This window comes from Python bivittatus, unplaced genomic scaffold (assembly GCF_059951505.1).
Source record: "Python bivittatus isolate LINGU-HERP-01145 unplaced genomic scaffold, Pbiv_v1 ctg000190_np1212, whole genome shotgun sequence".
Classification (NCBI taxonomy): Eukaryota; Metazoa; Chordata; class Lepidosauria; order Squamata; family Pythonidae; genus Python; species Python bivittatus.
Genome location: NW_028277042.1, coordinates 13,501,202 through 13,512,178, shown reverse-complemented (window position 1 = coordinate 13,512,178; position 10,977 = coordinate 13,501,202). Strand labels below are relative to the sequence as shown.

Genomic DNA, 10,977 nt, shown 5'->3' with positions numbered 1-10,977 from the left:
TTGAATCTTCTACAGTGGCTCCCTGTTTATTTTTACATATAACAAAGATGAGACTTGCTTGTATAGAGACGGCCGATCGGTGCTCTTCATTTTTTTGTTTTTTGTTTAGTTTTATCTCATCCCCTGCTGCTGATTTGGTTTTAATTAGGTATTTTTACATCCTTTCCACTGTAATCCTCTGTATGTTTGCACAGTGAGCAATGGGCCTTGTGCCCTAGAAAATATGTGGAGGACAACCACAGAATCTCAAGAAAAGGACTGGAGATGATTAGGAATATGGCAAACTAGCAGTCAGCCTTGCTTTGATGTTGGCTGGTCATGGATCTGCACATCTGTTGTGGGAGTTGAGAGGAGAGAAAGGAACACAAACAAAGTTGGTTCTTTTAGCTTTGTGCTCTGCTTTGCTGATAATGACCTGGGAATAGAGTGACTATTTATTAGAGGACATAATGTTCTTGGAAGAGGGGCAGATACAAAATTAGCATCAAGGAGGAAAGTCTAATATTTGCAAATCAAGTCCATAGAGGATTCTGAGAAGCAGCAGCTGAATGTTGGAAAACCTGGCTGGCTGGCAACTAATGATCCTACAGTGGCTAAAAATAGCTAGATAGCTCTGGTACCTGATGAATATGGGACTATTTGGTTGGTTTCTATCCAGGGTAAGGTTAGCTGGTCAACCTAAAATGGCCTGAGCAATTTCCACTAACTAGGATTTATAGAATGTTGGGTGACAGTAAGACAAAACTGAGGGCATAACCCTGGGAAGAGGGATGTTGGAGGAGAAACAGTATTATGGGTAGAGGTGGCTGGATGACCCTAAGATTTGATTGGGGTCAAGATAAAGATGGAAGTTAATAAGATATAGAGTTGCAATCAAGAGGGAAGTCTCAAAATGTCCATCCAGGATGACAGAAGTCCCAGGATTCTGGGAAGAAAAGTGTACCTAACTTCACTCTGAGAGAGTACATGACACAATGCCAACTAATTCCATTGGCCTTTCTTTAGACCTAGAGTGGTAAATAGGATCAGTACTAGGTATTAGAGACAGGGGGTGAGGGGTCCATATAGGTTAGGAATACACTTATGTTAGCCACACACCCTATTACGTTAGGATTTCTTTACTTTGAATGCTTTGGGACCAAATGAAAATTCAAAGGAAAGAATTGGTTAAAGAGCAAAACACCTGCTAGAGGAGTGCAGGCATAGTCCAATAAAAGAATGTAAAATATCTAACAATGTTGAACTGGTGGAAAATGAAAGGACTTGTCCACTCTTGATATAGATTAGCTTATATCCAAATTCCCTTTATAAACTCGAATAAAAGAGAAAAATATTGTCTGTTTATATACTGTGTCCAGATGCCATCTTGTTTTGGGATTGTACTTGTACTTGTGAACCACCCAGAATCAGCTGGTGTTGGGCAGTGTCCAAATTGAATTAAATAAATAAATACATTTTCACAAGTCAACACCACTGAAATGTAGGAAAGGGTACTTCATCTGAATTTAGCGGCAGCTGGAGGATGGAAGGCGGAATGTAGTCTTAAAAATGTTGATTTGTCATGTCCTTCACTAGAGACCTAAAAAGAGCTTGTGACCTTCGGTTCCTTATGGTCTAAGGAAGCAGAGCGAACAAGGGACATTAGGAAATGGAGAAAATGGAGGGAAAAGTAGGACTTCTATCTTGATACACATCTGGAATGATTTATTTTGGTATGCCCATACATTGTTCTTCTTATAATGCCTACTTTCTGAATTTAAATTCAACTCTTTGGTAAGGTATCTCAGGACCACAGTTAGCAACTCCCCTTGTAGGACTGGACTTCCCATGACCAGGCCTGTGAGTTCTACACATCAGTCCAGTCCAAATACTCAGTGATGGGATAGACTTTGTTATAAAGCTGTTGCTGCTCTGCCAGAGACAATTCTGAAATAATTTAAACCATCCAAAGGCCATCTTGGCACCAAACAAACCACCAATTCCAGCCCCTAGAAGAACTCTAAAAACATGTCTTTTAAGCCACTCTGTCCTCATGGTTATACATTTCCTCTACCAGAATCTCTTGCAGATGCAACCAAAGTGTTATGCCTCACTGGAGTGGGAAAGTTCACCTCAAAGTGATCTATATTCCTATTTGGCTTGCTGTCAAAGTACAACTGCACATGGACAAGGTTGGAGTTCCTCCTTTTTAAAATTGCTGATTTGCTAGCGAGGTTGGCAGACTGCAGCCTTGGAACAGACACATCCTTTCGCCAAATTTACGAAACTCTCTCCAAGGAAACAGTTTAGAACTCTGAGCAACTTGATCCTTTCCAGAAAAGTCTGCCAGCCATACATAAAGAATAAAAAAGAAATGAATATTGGAGAAATGAAATCAAGAGAGAAAGAAGGGTGTCAGAGCAGAGCAGAGCAGAGCAGAGCCTACCTAATCTGCATCTTACTTGCCAGGCACCCCCCCCCCCACCTCACAAACTATGTCCAAGAAATAATTATTGAAGATTATTCTCAATCCTCAACAGAAAAAAAATCAGGAAGTGAGAGCATTCATTCCCCAATTATTTCTCCTACCCTAATGCACATTTATTCAGAGCAAAATCAAATATAATTCACTGAGTTTTATACAGAAGAAAAGATGGGTGAGACTGCAAATTCAACACATAGATTAAGTTTTCGTTGTTCCTTTGCTATATTAAGAAACATTGAAAAGGTAAAGGAAAATCATCAGAAACATAGACTCGTCCCCTCCGTTCTTTGATTTTCTTCTACTGCAATAAATGTGTTACATTTTAACAACTCCTGCCCTGTGTTCTTTAACACACCCAACCAAAGGTTACACTAAGGCAGATAGATAAGCTTCACAATTACTTGAAATCCACTGAAATTTCAGCAAATGCATCTAGGGATGTATCAAAAGAGCAGATTTAAAAAGTCTGTACATTGAATTATACTGTTTAAGGAATGATACTTAAGAAGTGTGGAAGGCCGCTTACCCACTAAATACAGACTTGGAGCTGTTACTCTGATACAATTGCCTCTAAATAGGACAAATGAAAGATACACAATTATTGACTTACCAGCTTTTGTGCAATGTTTGCTCTCAATTTTACAAAACCTATTGATTGGGCTAACACGCTGCAATTCTCCCTTAGTTTCCGGCTTGAACTTCTTTTTAAAACAGCCTCCTACGGTGATTTCCTTGTTCCTACCCCCAGCTTTATCTGCAAAGCTACTATCATCATCTGGCATTCTTTCTACCAAGGACATTTTCCCATCATTTCTGGCTTTCTAAAGTTGCCTTCCCTTGATTTCTCTTATGAGATAAGCTCCGTGAAGGCTTTTTGTTTTTTTTGCTTGACCTCTTAATCCCCTTATTATTTTCATTTGTTAAAAAAATCCAAACAGTTAAACATGGCTGTTGGACTTTCAATATTTTTGTTACTCCCTCAGTTCCCTTCCTTGTCTCCTCCTGTTGAACATTTTAAACTGGAAGCAACTTTGAGTTCAGGGTGTCCAGTGACTTGCTTGCTGGTGGAGTATCATGGCCCAGAGGTAGCATTATTCCTTGGTTAGGAACCCACCATTGTTGCTCTACCAAGCTCCTAAGATAAGTCCACTAGCCAGGCTGACTCCATATGAAGAAGGCTGCCTATGGCAGAGATCAGTAATACACCTAGCTATGTAGAAAGGGAAGGGAAGGGAAGGGAAGGGAAGGGAAGGGAAGGGAAGGGAAGGGAAGGGAAGGGAAGGGAAGGGAAGGCTGTTCTAATGTCTCAGATGAGAGCTGTCAAAATTTACTTGGAGACAGGTGATAGCAGTTTATTTATTTTATTTAAAAGCTTTATATGACCATCCCTCTTAAGCAACTCTGGGCAGCTCACAACAATAAAACCAAAACTAAAGAACAATCATAAAGCAGTAAAACAGTAAAATAAAAACTCTGCGCCTTAAACGTCCCCCGCGGATGCCCTGCAGCAAGCTCGTTACCCTCATTCCCTACTTGTAAAAAGCCAGGTCTTGATGGCCTTCTGAAAGGCTAAAAGGGTGGGGGCCTGCCGAATCGCTGTGGGAGGGGGGGGAAGTGTCCCATAAAGTAGTGGCAGCCATGGAAAAAGTGTGCTTCGCAGGTCCCACTAGGTGACAGGATTTCAGAGAAGGGACGTGGAGGATGCCTATCCTGTCTGATATGGGGGGTGGGCAGATATTCTTAGGGAGAGGTGGTCCCACAAGCAACCAGGTCCCATGCCATGTAGGGCTTTAAAGGTGATAACCAGCCCCTTGAATTGCACCCGGAAGGAAACCGGGAGCCAGTGCAGCTCACGCAATAAAGATGTAACATGGGTGAACCTATGAGCACCCAATACCGTGCAGACCATGCATTCTGGACCACTTGTAACTTCCGAGTGGTCTTCAAGGGCAGCCCCATGTAAACCACATTGCAATAACCCAACTGGGAAATGACTAAGGCATGAGTGACTTCATGCAATTGTGAAGCCTATTTATCTGCCTTGGTGTACCTTTGGTTCGGCATGTTAAGGAACACAGGGCAGTTGAGTTTCATTAGCATTAGCTTCACCTTGCTCCCTTTGATGATTTGGTTTGGGTTCGATAATTATGTCCTTTCAGCGCAATAATCCAAATGTTTACACTTACCCCAGTGTGGGCAAGAGGACTTACTAAACAGTAGACTCTGAAGAAATCCATACTTGAGGGGCAAAATACAATTTGGAGCACATGTGGATGTACACGTAGCACTTCTTGGGTATCCCATTACCCGAAGTGTCTTTTTCAGAGATGAAGAAATACTTGATCCCAGATCTTTGGTGAAAAAATCTAGATGACTGTTAGATGACAGGTGAGAATTCAGAGCTTCCTTCCATCTACAGCAGCGGCTATCTAGATTTTTGCACTGCACTGTAGCCTTAATAATAGGAACTCTGGCAAATATTGCTAATGGGATAAAGCAGCCTAAGCCATACTTTGTCTTTGGCTAAGTTGTTAAATAAGCCACAATGGCCTAGCATGCCAGTGCTGAGGCCACACCACGCAAACCATATTATTGCTGTGCAAATGGATGATCCCACAATGATAATGCAATTAGATCATGGCTTATGGTGGGGATATTGGGATTCCCATCTGATCCTGCTGCTGGAAGCCTCACCTGTGGCCACAGTAAAGAACCCATGGCCTCTAGATGTTGTGCTGTTGCACTAAAGGTCAGTAGGACTACTGGATCTGGAATGCAAGACTCACATAATCATCAGATGCCATCAGAGTTTCTGTTTATTTTTGCTGCCTAGTGGTTATATGGGTGTTCGTAGTCCAGTTCTAGTAACTTTAATGTCAACGATGCGCTTCTGGCTTGTTTGGGAAACCATGGTTAAAAGATACTAGTGAAGTATAAGAAACTGAGCATACAATATAAACTGTTCTGTCATGTTGAAAGTGACAGTTTAAGTAAGATTGCTCCTTTATCTAATTTTCTTTTCTGCTCCAATTGCTAACATATATGAAGCTCTCTTATATCAGCCTGAGCCAGACCCCTAGCGCATCTAAGCCAGGATTGTCTATTCTAGCTTGAAAAAGTCTGGTTCTCACCCAGTCTAGTTACCTGGAGACTGAAACTATTCCCCTTCACAAATGTAAAACCAGATCATGCACAATAGACCTTCCATCATGTATGGTTTTCAACTGGGACTGCACCTCTAAATGAAGGGGAAATATGGTCATACAAACTTGGCAGTTCACATTAAAATTCAGCTTTATTTCAATTTATCTTCAGGATAGATACCCAAGATGAAACATCTGCTACAGTTTTTGCTCTGAACTTTAAAGATGGCAACTTGTGACTTCAACATTTCACTCCTTCACCCTCTCAAAATTAAGGCAGAATGGTAAAAAGAAACACATCCCACGACAGCAGAGATAGGGAATCTGACACCATCTGACAAATTCCAAGTCATTTGATGTTGATTGTTCTATTGTGGCCAAGAGGACACCATGTAGTTCAAACACAGTGCAATTATCTACATTAGGTTTCTCCAACTTGGTATCCTGAAGATATGTTTACCACCAGCCTTTTTCTTCCTCCAGCCAATCAGCTAAGCTAGCCAACAATATCAGATTTCTACTTCAGTGACCTGAGGAACATATTTGAGTGGGACAATTGGTCATAGATCCAACACTTCTAACTGGCCAGGAAAGGTTGAGTGTTCATATTGGAGAACGTCTGTTCAGTGCACCATTATTCAGTTAGAATGATGCACATCAGCTAGAAGGGAAGCAAATGGTGATGTCATCATTGCACAAATGCCGTGACTTATATCCGTGCACCATGATGTAAGTATGTAATGGTAGCACTTCTTTAATGGCATCACTGGGATTTGTTACAGATGTTGCTGCTCAGAAGGTCAGATGGATGAGAGACATTCACTGAGCATGGCACTCCAAGTACCACAATGGGTTGTTTGGGTGGCATAAATACTTTTTAAAAGAAACAAACATTGAGGCTCAGACTAATCTGCCCTTGGTTATTGAAGCAGGGACTAATTATGAAAAAACAAAATGGGGAAGCCAAAGTCTGCCTTGCATATTTTCCCAAAAAGATTATTTCGGGTCATGGTAGAAATGGATGGCTGCCATCTTGTTCTTCCTGTAAAAACCATGACCTTAAGGGATCTAAAACACCAGCCAAAGGTGCCAGGAGGGAGCCAAGTGTGCACAGCACCCTTAAATACACATCTGAGTCTAATCTCCATACTGGATTTCAGCTTTGAGCTCATTAGTGATATAGACTGTCAGCATTCCAAGCAATTTCTCTTGAATGGCACCGTTGGACATGACCAAGGCTATCAGCTGGGCTGTGTCAGTCCAGTCCAGATTCTGAATAATGGCACAGGCGTTTTCGTAAAGCCGTTGCTGCTCCGCAGGAGGCAGTTCCAGGATAATCTGAGGAATGGGCTTGAACTGTCCAGCGGTCATCCAGGCCCCAAGCAAGCCACCAATGGCACCTCCTAGAAAAACAGAACAGAAATGCCATCTTTCAACTGTCTGGCAAACAGTCATTGAACAATGCAACAGCAGGACTCTTTGCAGATGCAGGACAGCATCTTTTCTGATGCAGATAAAAGTCCAATGGCTCTGGGATAGTTTTAAGTTACATTGTCCTCTTATATATCTATTTAGTTTATACATTTATATATCTTTTATACATCTTTTATACAACTTCCTTTAGATTCTCCCTTTTTCTATCTTTTACACCTTCTATGTCTCTTATATCTATATATTTATATTAGTGTTTTACTTGATACACTTTACAATGACTGTCCCCTGTCCCCTTATGGTCTTGGACTGTCATAAAGATTGATTTGAATCTGGAAAGTTGCTTTAATTTAAACTGAATATAACGGCATCCATTAAGTGCAGTTAACAGAATGGTTCCCTCCCCTTCTTTAATATTTCCCCCCCTTTATCACAGTAAAAGCTACAGTTTGGAGGACCCAAAGATTTCCAGGAGCCACTTATGTGCATATCTGAAAACATTAATTTACCCACAGCAAGGCCAGGTGGGCCTGCCATCAAACCTCCAAAGAACGCAGTTGTTCCCACCACGAGGGCCCCTCGTCCAGAGTGCTTGAAGGCAGCCTTCATTTTACGCTCTTCAGAAATGTGGCAGAGAAGCTGCATCACATCTTTCATGCTAACAGGCATTGTGACTTCTTTGCACCTGAAAAAGTTACAAAAGAACCTTTATCCAGTTCTCTCTCTCTTTATCCAGCTCTCTTAGAGCTGCTTGCTACACTTTTATTTATACGTGCACAGTAATTTTATTTACTTATTTATCAAATTTATATGGCTGCCTGTCTCACAAGAAGTGACTCTGGGCGGCATACAGCAAAAAATATAAAAACAATAAACATGTCAAAGGCAGCCAAATTAAAAAGTTAAAAAAGCATAAAATACACAAGAGATTAGATCAGCAAGGGAGCCACCTTAAGATTTCACCAGTCCCCTGAGACCCCCAGGCCAGATGACAGCCAGCTCTTGAGGGACTTCTGAAAAATAAGGAGGGATGGAGATGACCTCACATCAGGGTGGGGGGGGAGAATGTTCCATAAGGCGGGTACCATGGGCACAGTAATTCACACATGCACACACACACACACACATTTAATCATCATGTTTGTATCTATGATCTGTTTAGTATTTGAACACCAGAATCATACATGACTAAACAGTAAAATGTACAGGTAGTCCTCACTTAACAACCATTCGTTTAGTAACTGTTTGAAGTTACAACGGTGCTGAACAAAGGGACTAACAACCGGTCCTCGCACTTACAACTGTTGCAGCACCCCCACGGTCATGTGATCGTGATCTGAGTGCTTGGCAACCAGCTCACACTTACAATGGTTGCAGTGTCCTGGGGTCACGTGATCACCATTTACGACCTTCCCAGCCAGCTTCCCCCAAGCAAGTCAATGGGGAATCGCATGACTCATTTAACAATCATGTGATTTGCTTAACAGCCATGGTAATTCGCTTAATGACCATAGCAAAAAAATGTCATAAAATCGGGTGCGACTCGCTTAACAACTGCCCTGCTTAACAATGAATTTTCTGGTCCCTATTGTGGTTGTTAAGTGAGGACTACCTGTATGGCTCATATTGGAGTTGTGGGGGCTTCAGTAACTCATTCACCCTGTCAAGAGCCTTGACTGTTCCCCCAAAAGGAAAAAAAAAATTTAAAAAATCAAAAATCCCAAAGCCAAAAATAAAATAAAATTTAAAACATTAAAAATTGCAGAGCAAAAAATAACTTTAAAATCTCAAAGCCCAAGATAACATAACATTTAAAACCTTAAAAATCTCAAATCCCTTTGCATTTCAAGAAAAGTTCCCACTAGCATCAGGGAGGTAACAATTTTTGGAAGGAAAGTGTCTCCGAGCTACCATTTCTACAGCCAATCACATGAAATGTAACTTGCATTTTTTCATATAAGTACAATCAAATCCAACTTGGCCCAAACATGCCACTTACTCGGGAGTTTGAGAATGAGAGCGCCCTTCCTCAAATTCTAAATAAAATAAAACAAAAAAAATATACAATACATTTGTGATCTGTGTACCAAGAATTTCTCAACAGTGTCCCTCCATCCCCAAGCATTCGGAAGATCTTGATTGCCTGAGCTTCATCATGTGCTTCAAGACCATGCCTTAGTTGAAGGTCACTAGTACAGAATGTATAATGACTGAAGTGAAACTGACTAGACTACCTACAGTATCCTCTTTCATTTTCCATTTCTGTCTTTGACCAATGCGGGATAACTACCACTCCCTTCCTTCTGCTGTTTAATGCAAACCTCCAACTCCTTCGTCAATACCCATGGTATTGTTTTTATTTATTTATTTTCTATCCCAACTTTCCTCTCTCCCGATTTTCCTACTTTGCTACAATTTTGGCAGATAACTGGCTAATAAGGAAAAGGGACTGGTCAAAAGTCACCCAGGGAACTGTTAAGATTGAGCATGAACAGTCCTGGGCCAACATCTTACACGTATCTCAAACTGCCTCATTTTCAGGCACATTTTCCCTGTATTTTCAGTTCCAGCTTTCCAATTCTTACTCAGTATGTGAAGATAGTTGGAGCAATCTTTCCTTCCTTCCTTCCTTCCTTCTTTCTCTGCCCCTCCCCAGAATGGCTTTTTCTATTATAAGTAGCGGGTCTCCGAAGCGCCCAAGTCAAGAGTTGAGAGAAAGAATACCTCTAGGCAACCCCGCCCCCCGCAGAAAAACATCCAAGCTAAGAGTTTTTAAAAAGACAAACAGAGCGAGTCGTTTCGGGGCTTCCCCGGAACTTTGCCCTGAGCCCTAGCGAGCCGGTGGCAAGGGAATATGGGAACTGTAGTCCCACGCCCGCAGAGCAGGCACTTGGCGAAATTGCCGCTTGAAGCGCGGACTTTTAAAAAAACCCCGTCCACTGCCTGGACTAGTCCCTGCGGTTTTCTCAGCCAGGTTTTTCCGAAGCGGTTGCCTGCCGTTGCCTCCTTCCTGGGGCTGAGAGGGAGGGGCTGGCCCAAGGCCACCCAGCTGGCTTCGTGCCTAAGGCGGGACTAGAGCTCCCGGTCTCCGGTTTCCAGCCTGCTGCCTTCATCACTGCACCAGACCGGGTCCAATCGCGGGCTGGCGGCTTGGAGCTCAGGCTCCCTGCCGGCTGGGGAGAGGCCGCCTCCTTCCTCTCCCGTTCCGGCAGCCCGCAAGGCCGGCCTCAGTTTCCCCAGAGGCCGCCCCCGAGTGCGGGGCTGCGCTTCGCCTTCCGGGCTCCCTGCCTCGGGCGGGGCGGGGGCGCGCGGGGGCGCGCGCCGGCCAGGCCGCGGGGCAGCGTTGGCCGGAGGCCCCGAGCGCAGCGCCAAGGGGGCGGCAGGCAGGCAGGGGACGCGAGCGCGAGGGGCGGGTTTGCCTTGCCTGGCCGTGCCTGGCCGCCGCCGAATTCGGGGCTGGACCTCCAAAAGCGGCGCCGTCGCCCGGTCGCGATCGTCGAGGGCGGCTCCGGGGCCTTCAGCCCGGCTTGCAACCGGTGCTTGCGAAGAGCGCAGCCGGGCTGCCCGCTCTGGGTCCGGCTGGCTTTCCCGAAAGCGCAGGCGCCCTGCGCGAAGCAGCTTACATCATCCGCGGGGATGCTGTGGCGCCGGTAACCCTGTGAATGTGTAACGACGCTTTTTGTCATCCCGGCTCCCGACACGAAGGTTACAAGTTGCAAGTTCCTTGTTCGTGTTGCGTCATGGGGCAAGGCGGCGAGTGAACACAGTCCGACCCGGCTTCGTGTGACCAGCCCAAGTTCTGTCGCTGGAGAAGAGGGAGGGGAGGCCCGGCCCGCTTCAGCCTGTCGCTGTAGAAAAGGGGTTGCCCATCAGATCCCTGGTGACGCCCATAAGACTCTCGAAACCTTTGCTGGCACCGTGGGGTTGCAAAAAGAACCA

General features: G+C 44.0%; 1 protein-coding gene across 4 annotated transcripts; it reads right to left on the bottom strand.

Annotated features, from left to right (window-relative positions):
- Positions 1-5,740: 5,740 nt before the first annotated feature.
- On the bottom strand, positions 5,741-10,977 carry CUNH19orf12 (chromosome unknown C19orf12 homolog). Of its 4 annotated transcripts, XM_007429747.4 has the most exons (4): positions 10,463-10,977; positions 9,038-9,074; positions 7,548-7,723; positions 5,741-7,010 (listed from the first exon to the last, which is right to left on the bottom strand). In XM_007429747.4, the coding sequence occupies exons 1-4, from the start codon at positions 10,722-10,724 to the stop codon at positions 6,745-6,747; spliced, it is 741 nt and encodes a 246-aa protein (XP_007429809.2). In that variant the 5' UTR covers positions 10,725-10,977; the 3' UTR covers positions 5,741-6,744. The 4 variants fall into 4 exon arrangements, with proteins under 4 accessions (XP_007429809.2, XP_025023405.1, XP_025023404.2 ...); XM_025167637.2 differs by lacking the exon at positions 9,038-9,074 and having other exon boundaries at positions 10,662-10,977; XM_025167636.2 differs by lacking the exon at positions 9,038-9,074 and having other exon boundaries at positions 10,463-10,662.

Coding starts and splice junctions, on each gene's coding strand:
- CUNH19orf12 (XM_007429747.4), bottom strand. CDS start 10,724: ATGACAAAAAGCGTCGTTACACATTCACAGGGTTACCGGCGCCACAGC. Junction 9,075..10,462: donor CGGCGGCCAGGCACGGCCAG/GCAAGGCAAACC, acceptor TATTTTATTTAG/AATTTGAGGAAGGGCGCTCT. Junction 7,011..7,547: donor CCCACCTGGCCTTGCTGTGG/GTAAATTAATGT, acceptor CTGTTTTTCTAG/GAGGTGCCATTGGTGGCTTG.